Source organism: Mytilus trossulus, chromosome 3, assembly GCF_036588685.1.
Source record: "Mytilus trossulus isolate FHL-02 chromosome 3, PNRI_Mtr1.1.1.hap1, whole genome shotgun sequence".
Taxonomy (NCBI): Eukaryota; Metazoa; Mollusca; class Bivalvia; order Mytilida; family Mytilidae; genus Mytilus; species Mytilus trossulus.
Window position 1 is genome coordinate 42,468,041 of NC_086375.1, and position 12,873 is coordinate 42,480,913.

Sequence of the window (12,873 nt, forward strand, 5' to 3'; positions counted from 1 at the left end):
AAAACATTAACTATTGGTATATATCATTTGAAGGTGTACCTGTCCCTCTGGCAGAGTTTGACCTCATTTACAAGGATCATTATAATGTAAAAGAAGGACAAAAGACACCAAAGGGACAGTCAAACTCGTAAATCTAAAACAAACTGACAACGCCATGGCTAAAAATGAAAAAGACAAACAGAAAAACAATAGTACACATGACACAACATAGAAAACTAAAGAATAAACAACACGAACCCCACCAAAAACTAGGGTGATCTCAGGTGCTCCGGAAGGGTAAGCAGATCCTGCTCCACATGCGGCACCTGTCGTGTTGCTTATGTGATTACAAATCCGGTAAATAGTCTTAATTTGGTAGGTCAAATTCATGAAAAGGAAGGGGATTGTAGTTACGACGTAAGGAACATATCCGATATCATTTGTGAAACGGTTATTCCATAACGGTCAACCAACTCGTGATGGCGTCCGTAAAATTTACGAAGGGATGATTTCAACTTCACCATTTGGAACTCTTGGTTTAATAGCTTCCTTGTGAGCAGTAACCCTCTATCAAGAAAATCATGATAGGAAATGCAAGCACGGGAATATCGTATCAATTGGGAGATATATACCCCGTATGCAGGTGCTGCTGGAATGTTGCTACTTAGAAATGGAAAGTTCACAATTGGAAAGCTGAAATCATCTCTTTTGTCGTAAAATTTAGTCTTCAACCGACCCTCATTGTCAATTTCTAGATGTAAGTCAAGATATGAAGCCGACTTAACTGTATCTGTAGTATCCTTTATCTCCAATTTGATGGGATAGATGCGATCCACATAGTCACCAAATTTTGAATTGTTTAGTGAAAGAACGTCATCTATATAGCGGAAAGTAGAGTTAAAGGATATTGCTAACTTCTTATCTTTCTTCCTAAGAAGTTCCTGCATGAAGTCAGCCTCATAATAATAAAGAAACAAGTCAGCAAGTAGAGGGGCACAGTTTGTTCCCATTAGGATGCCGACAGTCTGTTGAAAAACACGCCCTCCGACGTAACAAATATGTTGTCAATCAAGAAATCAAGCATCTTGATAATATCGGTTTCAGAGAATTTTTTGTTTGAATCAGAATGGTTCTTTACAAAGTATGATTTATCCCTCCTTAAGACAAGATACTTGTATCTACGTTGGCCATTCTTTTTAATGAAGCAAAGTAATACCAACTCTTTTAATTTGTCTTTTAGTTTGGAATGTGGAATACTTGTGTAAAGAGTAGAAAAGTCAAATGTTTTAATACTGTTACAAGATGAAAGAGAGTTAGATTGTATGTACTCTAAAAGATCTTTGGAATTTTTAAGTATCCACATCTGATTCACGCCACCTCTAGAATAGGCAGTTTCACAATAACTTTGAAGCCCGTCTTTGATTGCTGATAAAATGGATGTTAATAATTTAGAAAGGGGTTTCGTGGAGCACTTGGAAGACCCAGCAATATACCGTTGTGTGTAAGGACACTTATGTAGTTTAGGTATCCAATACAGTGATGGAAGATCCAGTTCTTCATCTTTGGTTGAATATATGTGATACTTAAATTAAGATATAACATGTTGTAGCATGTTTCACAATACCTTCTGCTATTTTAAGTATACAATGTGTATTTTATGTTGTATTTTTTTTACTTGTTACCACTTTGGTAAATGAAGATTATCACTTACTTGATGTGAAACCTTTATCTTGAATACTTTTATCATACAATCAATCATGGTTGGGTGTTATGGCAGATCTTTGATGGTGTGTTTAATTTATTCACAGCTTTCTTGTACTCACATTTTGACCTTTGATGTTGTGAGGTTGCTGTACATGACCGACCTCATTAACATGGATCATTTATAATGTAAAGTTAATGTGATACTTATATTAAAATGTTTCACAATACCTTCTGCTATTTTAAGTGTATTTTATGTTGTATTTTTTAACTTGTTACCACTTTGGTAAATAAAGATTATCACTTACTTGAAGTGAAACCTTTATCTTGAATACTTTCACCATAAAATCAATCATGGTTGGGTGTAATAGCAGATCTGTTTAATTCATTCAGTTATCTTGTACTCGCATTTTGACCTTTGATGTTGTGAGGTTGCTGTCCAGGACATTATTTGCAGCAACCAACATATAACAGGATCGTCCAATGATAAGACCATATATGGTCATCAAGCAATACAAAAATAATTCACAGGAAACAACCAGTGTTGATTTTAATATACAAATGCATTTGTTAGAGAATGGCTTTAGGTACAGTCAGACAAATGATGAGCAAACATTTCTATTTTTTAATAAGAGATAGCAACACCTGTTCCATATTAACAAATGCACACCTTTTGATTGATTGAAGGACAAACAAGGGTTACATTTGATATTTCTATTTGCATAAAAATATTAAAAATAAATGGGGAATGTGTCTATAAGATTATCAAGAGACATAACTCAACAACAGTAAAAGTGACACTTTCCAAATTTGTATTTAATCTGGGTTTTGTGGTAAGAAGCATTGTGTATAAGTTTCATAACATTTGCTTGAGGCAAACTAAAGAAAGAGAGAAAAAAAATGAAACGTGTAGCAATTTTTCCATTTGTAAAGGGGCAAAACTCTAGAATGGTAAACGTGAAGCTATCAAAATCAAACTTGATCGCTGTTTTGTGGTAATAAGCATTCCATATATCGGGTAAGTTTCATAACATTTGTTTGTGGCAAACTAAATTTGAAAACAGAAAGAAAATTCAGCATTTTTTCAATTTGTAAAGGGGCATAACTCTTGAATGGTAAAAGTGATGCTACTTAAAATCAAACTGAATGTATGTTAAGTGGTGTTAAGCATTGTGTTTCTGTTTCAATACATTTGGTTGAGGCAAACCTAAGTTAGGAAACAGAAATCAATTTGGGACGTACCAACATATGGCCGGACGTAGGTACAGACAGACAAGGGTTAAACTTAATGCCCCCTTCGCTGCAGTGGGGGCATAAGAACTTATGTTATATCTCCTTATAAACATTTATAGTGTGATTGTCAAGAGATATAATAATTAATGCCAGATTAAAGGAACAACATGTAAACAATTTCTTTTTATTAAAATCGGTCAAACAGTTATTCTATTCATCAATTCAAATGAGCCAGTACCACATGTAACAAGTTTTCCTGTCACTAGCTGAGCAGACGGTGATTTCAAAGAATCATTACTTCCATGGATACTAGCATTCACTAGAAAATGCATTGTTGTTTCAAAACTCATTTGTTGTAAAGGCGAAGAACATGTTTCCATAGCAACTCTATTGAATGGTTTATAAGATCCTTCAAATGTCATATAGTCTGCTAACAAAGAAAGATGGCGGTAGTCTACATCAATACCATAAGCACCAAATACATTCTGTACTTCCTGAAAAAAATGAAATAACATAAAATATCAATTAATGTGAAACATTTACAAAATTGTCAGTTCCCCATGTCAGGTCTTCAGAATAAATAGATGTGCAGATGGAAAAAAAAACAGGATTACACTGTATCTAGAGAATGGAAACAGTACTGTAAATTCAGAAATTATTGCATGCATTTATTTTGCCATTTTAGACTGAAATGCTATTTTAATTTTTTCGATTTTGAGAAAAATCCTATTTAATTCATATAAAATATTTCAAAATGCGGGTTTTAATTTTTGCATTTACAACTCTGTCGCCATTTTCGCAATAATAAAAACCTAGTGTTAATTTCTGATTTTACAGTACTCTATGCAGTATTCTGACTCAAATGACAAGTCAGTTTTGCCATTTATAGTTTTTTTTTAAATTCAATATTTATCTTTTAATAAAATTGAAATATAACTTCAATATGCATCCCACAATCAACTCCTGAACCAACATTTGGTAAATGATTATTCCATAATTGGCAAAGAAGCAAAATGGGGGAAATTTGTGCATACAAGAGTGAGAGGAAACAAATCACTTGTTTACAAGGTTAGGAAATACTAGTTTGGATAAAGGAACAGGCACATAAATCACAACATATCCTGCTTCAATACATTTAAGGAGGAAATTGTTCAAAAAACAAATGAAATTACCTTTATAATAACTCTGCCAGCAGCTTCTATACCATACCTCTCTGCCATAGCATGGATATCATTACTATATAAACGGGATATATCCAGGAAGTCAGAATATTTGTACACCTCCTACAACAAATATATTCAATTATGAGGTGATACAGTGCAAACTAAAATAATCCGCATATTTTATCATTGGAATTTAATGTTAGATTTGAGATACATTTGAGAATCATGAATACTTAATAACATAGCATCCATGCCTAATGCCACAGAATAACAAATAGAAATGGTATATTTTTTAAAGTAGTACTAGTTACAAACTTATTCAGAGAAGTTAAAATTTTAACTCAGTTACTGAGGTTGAAAATTCTGCCAAGATATACATTTTCACATATGTATATGAATTTAATAGCATTCTGAATATCAATGATCAACTATTTAAACTATCAACTAATTAGCAAAAAAACAAAAATTAAAAACATTTTTCACAAGCAATATAAAATATTTCAAAGGGTTTAATTGATCTCAATTGCTGCTGTTAGTGTAAAAGAATAAGACTAAAAAATGAGTCAATTTATCAGTAAAATACAGAATTTAAAAACAAAATCAAACATTACCCACTCACTACCCTAAAATCATTAAATTGTTATAAACTGCTATAGATCTTTGCACATTTCCCAAATAAAGAAGAAAAGTTACCAAAATGTTTATTCCTTCCGTTTTGAGATGGACTTCTCCATTTTTCTGTGTAGACAGGAAACACCTTGTGACGCCTGGTACTTCATGGACTACTGCTTTTCTAATGTCAAGGTCAATCAATGATGGTAAATCTATCTTACTGTCCAATATATTAAACTGAAAAAATATACAATTAGGTGAAACTAACAGTCTGAATTATTTTGAACTGTTTAATGTTTGAAGTTTGCAAACTAAAGGCAACCATCCTAAAAATAATTCCCCCTGGTTATAACACTACTATTGATCAAATATGAAAACTTATTGTCAATTTTTCCAGTAACAGTTCTTAAAACACAATACTATCATATATGCATTGTCAGGATTGTTTCTGAAATTATTATTGATGTAGAAACAAAAACAGATTATAATTCTTTGTTTTTTATATTCATTCACAGCTTGTTGATACTGAAAGAGTTAGGAGCATGCATCTATTGCTTTGGCCTACAAGTTCTGCAGTTCTACCCAGGGACTTTTTAAAAGCTTCATGGTAATATGATGCTATATTGCTAGAAAGTAATGTTATCTGAAATGTTTTTCTTATACATTGTGTAGTGGATGTGATGCTAAAATTTATACAATAAAAGATGGTATTCTTATAGTTCCCAATTTACTAGGATTATATAAGAAATTTCTTTGGAGATTAATGCAACCCTAAATGCCCTTTAAGTGACTTTGTGTTGTAGGTTTTTTGTCTCATTTCTCTTCGATCAATATCCTAAAATATATACCTGTAAGGTTACTTCACACCATTCTTCTTTTTTAGTATCAAATTTGTAATCCTTTACTACTGCACTTGACTGTAACACACTCTGAAAAAGAAGATGATATTTTGCTGTAAAAGTGTCAGACTTGTTAGGTCATCTACAAATAGAGTATGCATTTAATTTGTGTATAAATCCAAGATGATTACAACAATAGTCAAATATCTTGTAAGCCCAATGTTGGATTCATATTCAGCAAATATTGAATAAATTAACTGATAAATATGCAAGGGTAGCATTCAAAAAAGTTTTTATCCCATGAGCTATGTGTTAAAGAGTAGAATATTACCTTTGCATTAACCAATATTACTTACCATGTTTACAGTGCTTAATTTTGACTATTGTAACACTCACATTAATTCTAACTTCAGTTTTCTTTTTCTCCACCTTTATTGTACTTGTGATTCCTTCTTCCATTTCCTCTTCTTCAAGGTCATCCTGTGTTCCTTCCATTTCTACTACTTCTGCTTCTCCCTCTGGGTCTGAAATAATACAAAAGTAAAGTAATAAGTATAAGAATTTAGATAAGATCTTGTCTGTTTTTCCATGGATGGTAAACTTTAATTTAGTATCAAAGCTAATAGACTCAAGGTTATGTCACACTATCCTAATGCTTTTCATAAAGATGCTGTGATGAATGTGATACTATAACTTCTCAGAGAAAATGCTAATTCAAAATCCTGGTTTACCAGGATTTTATATGAAACATTGTTCAGATCCAGAACTTTAGCTAGTTCATCTCATTGGCAATTATAGTTCATCTCTTTATTTTTATATTTATTGTTAAGTAAGCAGATAAAAGTCACAAATCACTTACTTTTTTATGGTCAGGTCATATATTTGTGTACATCATATGAATTTATATTATGCATGCTTTTTAAATGAAAGTTGAGACATCACAATGCATTCTTAATATAGTTAACTCTTGTTGTCTCGAACTTGGTTGACTTGAAATTTCGGATGAGTCGAAGTTTTCACGTGGTCCCAAACTTTGTTCCATATAAATGTAAGTAATTCGACTCCTGATGAGTCGAAATAAGATGAGTCGAAATTTCGATTGAGTGGAACTAAATTTACGATCCCAAGGTTAACAAAAGCACTCAAAATTCATTATTTATCTCGAACTAATACACATATGTCAAAACATAACTTTAAATGGATTGAAGAGTTAATCTGACAATACACGTGTAATTAAATTTCCAATCACTGACCACTGTATTTATGACATGTTATTTCCACGAGTGTAAAACAATTAATTGTGATTTACACTAATGAGCTTGGGTGTATATATAATAAAGTATTATTTTTTTTTAGGATTATGACTTCCGTTGATGATCACCTAAAAACTACTCAATTGGCTTCTTTAATCTTATTGTATTTTCTTTTGAAAAGAAGGAGCGAGATAAAACAAAATGAAGAGGAATATACATTTTCTAAAGTCTCTTGTATCCGGGAAAAAACAATTTTGTCAACTATAAACGACCTGAATAACCAAACTATCGATTGAAAATTACTCTCTCGGATAAAAGCCATAGGTAAAAATTGTAACGGAAACAACTGAATAAGTAAAACTAATGTTATTATAATAATGAAAGACCATGATATACAAATACATCCATCTGATACCAGAATATCGATCCCCTTCCCATATTCATCAGGATTTATTTTAGCTTTACCAAGCTAAGCAAGAGTTGTGTCCCTTGTTCTGTCAAACTTCGGTTTTCGTTTAAGTCGAACTACGTGTATCTCGAAATATTTCTGTGGTCCAGCTGACTTCGAGACAACGAGAGTCGACTGTAGTATGAAAACACATGAGACGAGGATACATCTCATCTACAAAATCAATTTACTCAGTAAATGCATATTTAAACAGCAATGAAAAAAATATCTTAAAAATTTCCATAACATCTCTTTTTACCATCAATATCCTCTACTTGTGTTTTATTTTCTTCATCTTCTCCTTCCTCCCCATCCTCATATTCCTTTTCCTCTTCCATCCTTCCTCTCTCCTTCACAGCCACAGCATCCCCATCATCCTCTTCCACATCAGATAAATCTTCCTGTAGAGCTGTAGCAGCATCATGATTCACCCTTGGTGGTGGCCTCTGTGCTATTGTCCCTGTACTCGTCAGCCTAAATAAAATTTCACTTACTTTTCATAAAGTGTATCATAAACTGTATGTGTTGTTTAAATTGTTACATATCCTCACCTGTCACATAAAAAGCATATAAACAGCACCTCTTACTGAGAGGCACCCTGTGAACTATGTTGATTATGTAAATATGCAGTAATCATCATCATATCAAATAGATTTGGAACATTGATCAGAAATAAATATATATAGAACTATTCCATTTTATTTTCTCTGGACTCTCTGAGGAATATATTCATCAGGGGCGAACTCAGCCATTTTTAAAAGAGGGGTACAAACATATGTTCCCATTCAAATGCATTGATTGTCCAAAAAAAGAGAGGGGTCCAAACCACCTGAATCTCCTGGATCTGCCACTGTTCATTAACTGGTTGAAATTCGAGCAATCTGTTTTAAATTAGGGATAATTTTGTTTTTATTTCTGGTCAACTTTTGTATTATAAAACACCAACATATTTATTAAATTTCACACAGAACTTCAATAAAGGATATAAAATACACAGTTTTTTGCTAAAAAATTATAAAGGATAAAAAACACACAATTTAAAACACAATTTTCTAAGTAACAATACCTTGCATCTTTTAATTCTTTAATCTTTTTCCTGATCAGTGAAATGAGATGTTTGATGTACACAGTTTCCATATAATGTAGAATATTCTTTGGTCTGACACACAACTTATTCTTATAGTTAGCTGCTGGTAAGAAGTTAAACTTTACTCTGAATACTCTAGATCTATGGCTGGAATAAAGATGGAAACGACACATGCAGTTTTAAACCAAATTAAGTAAAGTGAATTCACAATTGGTACAAGGCCAAAACAAATACTATGTGTGTTTCCTATTACATCTTTGAAAATAATAGGGTGGATAGGTTTTTATTTTACTATTTGTTTTTTACATTGAGTCTATCCAAGGGACATTATGACTTTAACAGTGCTTATCTAAAAATTTCTATAAACATTAGGGTAGGCTATTATTGAGCTTTAAAAACAGGGAGGGTAGGGAAATAGGAAACACACATATTTTTTATTTGGCCTAAGTAATCATCAACAAATTGTTCTTGAATACTGTGAATTCAAAAGTTATTGCAAGGTTTTATTTTTGAAAATAATGAGACTGGGTGAGTATTGCAATAAATTGATTGATTGATTGACTGCTGGTTGATTAACATTTCAACTTTAGTCTGATTTCAATTGATATTCAGACAATCTGCCTAGCTGAACATATTATATAATTATTTGTATGACTACAGTACTTCTTTAAGGATCTTCTTAGTACTTCTTTCATGTGAATGTTGGCTAAATGTTTTCTGTGAATTTGCTTCTACTGTAAAGATAGTTAAATGTAAATATATATAGATACCTTTTATTAACTCCTTTAACTTTCAAATATTCACACACATTTACATCTCGAAGTACCTGTCAAGTAAATAAGTTCAGAAGAGAGTTACTATAAAACATTAATGATAACAGTCCCTTTCTTAAGAAAATACAAAAACACTTTGTTCCCTTTCATTACACATATTGTTGAAATTGGTTAAATTTGTGATTTTGGCTTATTTCAAAATTTTTGAATCTTTCATAATTATCTTATACTTCTTGCTGAGGGGAAGCTTTTATTTTCATAAAAGTAAAGTAATCCCACATGACTAGAAATTACAGGTTTTTCCCTAGACCCTTTCAACAAGTATTTAAACTTTTGTTGAATTCCCTTGGTTAAAAGAGTGCCAATTATGTATAAACAGATTGTATACTTTTTTTCGTATTTGCTACCTCCAATTATTGCAATGGCATGTCTAAACAATTTTAAGCACTTAAAAGACGATGAGAATTCTTAATTGTTTTCTTGTGTATAATATCCTTAAATTTTAACAATTCCTATTCCATATAAATAAAATAAACCAGTATAAAACTCTTCAAAAAGAGGTCTCAAATACATTTTCAATTTCTCAATATGGTTTATGTGCCTACCTCATTTAACAATACTCGATTGAACTTCATCTGTAAATGTTTAGCAACTTGTCTGGCCTCATCAGTGTTATTGACAGGTATATCCATAGAGGGAGTCTTAATAGCTGCACTGGCTACCATCAGAATTTCTCTTAATCTAGGAATACCTAAGGTCACGTTCATTTCACCACGACCAGCAAAATGAAAAGTGTTCAATGTCATCTGAGTTGAAGGTTCACCTATCGACTGAAATATATAACAAATGCATAATAACAAATAGAAATTAAAGAAATTTAGCTGAACCATAACTTCGTAATAAACTACCTTAACCGAAAAAAAATAAACTAATACAGAATGGATAAAATGATGAACAGACTTTCAAAAGGACATACCCAATAACAGAAAAAAAATTAATGCCCACCAACTTTAGAACTATTTCTCCATGTATTTATAATTGGAACTGATGTTCATGACAGTAAAGTGAAATTATCTAAAGTGATTTTAGACTTTTTGGCACACAAATGATGGGAGTTGTATTCAATGCAATTCATATTCTTTGGAATTTAGTGAAATAATTAAACCATCACAAAATTGTAAGAATTTACAGTTAATAATTACCTGTGATCACAACAATCCTACAGATTCACCTGATTGCGCTAGAGCTTGCAGTTCCTTGCTCTATAACAAACTAACAGTAAATAATTACCTGTGAACATAACAATCCTACAAATTCACCTGGTTGCGCTAGAGCTTGCTGTACCTTGCTGTATAACAAACTAACAGTAAATAATTACCTGTGAACATAACAATCCTACAGATTCACCTGGTTGTGCTAGAGCTTGCTGTACCTTGCTGTATAACAAACTAACAGTAAATAATTACCTGTGAACATAACAATCCTACAGATTCACCTGGTTGTGCTAGAGCTTGCTGTACCTTGCTGTATAACAAACTAACAGTAAATAATTACCTGTGAACATAACAATCCTACAGATTCACCTGGTTGTGCTAGAGCTTGCTGTACCTTGCTGTATAACAAACTAACAGTAAATAATGATCTGTGAACATAACAATCCTACAGATTCACCTGGTTGTGCTAGAGCTTGTTGTACCTTGCTGTATAACAAACTAACAGTAAATAATTACCTGTGAACATAACAATCCTACAGATTCACCTGGTTGTGTAGAGCTTGCTGTATAACAAACTAACAGTAAATAATTACCTGTGAACATAACAATCCTACAGATTCACCTGGTTGTGCTAGAGCTTGTTGTACCTTGCTGTATAACAAACTAACAGTAAATAATTACCTGTGAACATAACAATCCTACAGATTCACCTGGTTGTGTAGAGCTTGCTGTATAACAAACTAACAGTAAATAATTACCTGTGAACATAACAATCCTACAGATTCACCTGGTTGTGTAGAGCTTGCTGTATAACAAACTAACAGTAAAAAATTACCTGTGAACATAACAATCCTACAGATTCACCTGGTTGTGCTAGTGCTTGCTGTACCTTGCTGTATAACAAACTTGTGAACTCTTCTGGTTTAACATCTTTTCCTGCTGGCAGCTGTAATAAATAATACATAATACCTGGTTAAATATGTGAATCTAATTGTATAATTTATTTCAATATTATATAAGATATTAACAAGAATGTGTCCATATTACACAGATGCCCCATCAGCACCATTATTTTCTATGTTCAGTGGACCGTGAAAATGGGGTACAAACTCTAATTTGGCATTAAAATTAGAAAGATCATATCAAAGGGAACATGTGTTCTAAGTTTCAAGCTGATTGGAATTCAACTTCATCAAAAACTACCTTGACCAAAAACTTTAACCTGAAGTGGGACAGACCATAAAACATAATGCCCATAAATGGGGCGCATAATAAAATCAATTCAATTTCTTCAATAAGAGGGGTGGTCCTTATCTGGTCCTTTTCTGATTGGCACAAGCATTACCTGTAATTTCCTTAAAAAAAAATTAAAAGTTTTATATAATTTTGTGAAATAAGTAGATAGAGAAGAATGTTTTTGACAAACGATTTCTACACAATTTTTTTCAGACAGACAGATAGACAGACGGTAATGACAAAACTGACAACGCAGGTAAAAATTTAAAAAGAGAAAATGATTTGAGTTACCTTTCCAAGTTCTTGGTGAGCAAATTGTTCAATTATACTGCCCATCTTCTCTGTAAATACTCCATTCTTCTCAAAAGGTAGATACTTAGAGGTAATGGGATCAGGACAAGGTCCCTTATTATTACAATATCTGTAAAATAAGATAAAAAAATATTGAGTTCTGGATAATTCTTAAAGTCTAAATATATGCATTTAATAATTCAAGTGCATAAATTTATTTCACACTGAATTTAAGATCCACTGTGTAGAAATATGGGACTCATATCTATTGTAACCAGATGCTCCGCAGGGCGTAGCTTTATACGACCGCAGAGGTTGAACCCTGAACGATTGGGGCAAGTATGGACACAACATTCAAGCTGGATTCAGCTCTAAATTTGGATTGTGATTAAATAGTTGACACAGCATAGGTTTCTGACACAGAATGAATGTGTTCTAATGAAATTAAAATTTTTGTTTTCTCTTAGAGCAATTCACTATGCTGTTGAATATTATTCCTCTCAAAAAAAATGTTTGAAGAAATTTTATTTTTATTTATGAAATTTCAAATGAGAAAATTGAACCCAATTTTTTTAATCACATCCCCCTTTCCCTTATTCCAAAACTAATCTCAATTAAAATTTCTAATGGAGTTTGCAACAATAACTACTCATTTAAATACATCATAAAATATTAAGATGTAAAAAAACTGCTTGTTATCACTGAATGGTAAAGATTATTTTAATTTATCAGTTGGTAGTAAAAAGTGAATATACATTGTATATTGTATATATAACAAAGATTTAAGTTGATTCTGGACAAAGAAAGATAACTCCAAATAAAAAAAATTCTTACAATTAGATATTTCTTGCTTACTATTCTGGACAAAGAAAGATAACTCTAATTAAAAACAAAATTGCTATTTCACAATATTTTGCAATAAGATATTTCTTGCCATTGCGCAATACTGTGCAATTGAAAAGACTTGCTATTGCACAAAACATAAGTACATGTTTGGATTCAGCATATCAAAGAACCCTAAGATTTCAATTTTTGTTAAAATCA

The 12,873-nt window shown here is 32.0% G+C and overlaps 1 protein-coding gene across 1 annotated transcript in view; it reads right to left on the bottom strand.

Annotated features, from left to right (window-relative positions):
• Positions 1-3,083: 3,083 nt before the first annotated feature.
• Positions 3,084-12,873, bottom strand: part of LOC134710793 (DNA-directed RNA polymerase I subunit RPA1-like) — a 39,479-nt gene continuing 29,689 nt past the window's right edge. The window contains exons 24-34 of the mRNA XM_063571192.1: positions 11,830-11,959; positions 11,138-11,248; positions 9,694-9,918; positions 9,086-9,141; positions 8,295-8,462; positions 7,488-7,702; positions 5,924-6,051; positions 5,537-5,617; positions 4,770-4,925; positions 4,086-4,196; positions 3,084-3,407 (exon numbers count right to left, since the gene is read on the bottom strand). Of these exons, the coding sequence (XP_063427262.1) occupies positions 3,111-3,407; positions 4,086-4,196; positions 4,770-4,925; positions 5,537-5,617; positions 5,924-6,051; positions 7,488-7,702; positions 8,295-8,462; positions 9,086-9,141; positions 9,694-9,918; positions 11,138-11,248; positions 11,830-11,959 (1,678 nt within the window). The 3' untranslated portion in view covers positions 3,084-3,110. The remainder of the gene's footprint in view (positions 3,408-4,085; positions 4,197-4,769; positions 4,926-5,536; positions 5,618-5,923; positions 6,052-7,487; positions 7,703-8,294; positions 8,463-9,085; positions 9,142-9,693; positions 9,919-11,137; positions 11,249-11,829; positions 11,960-12,873) is intronic.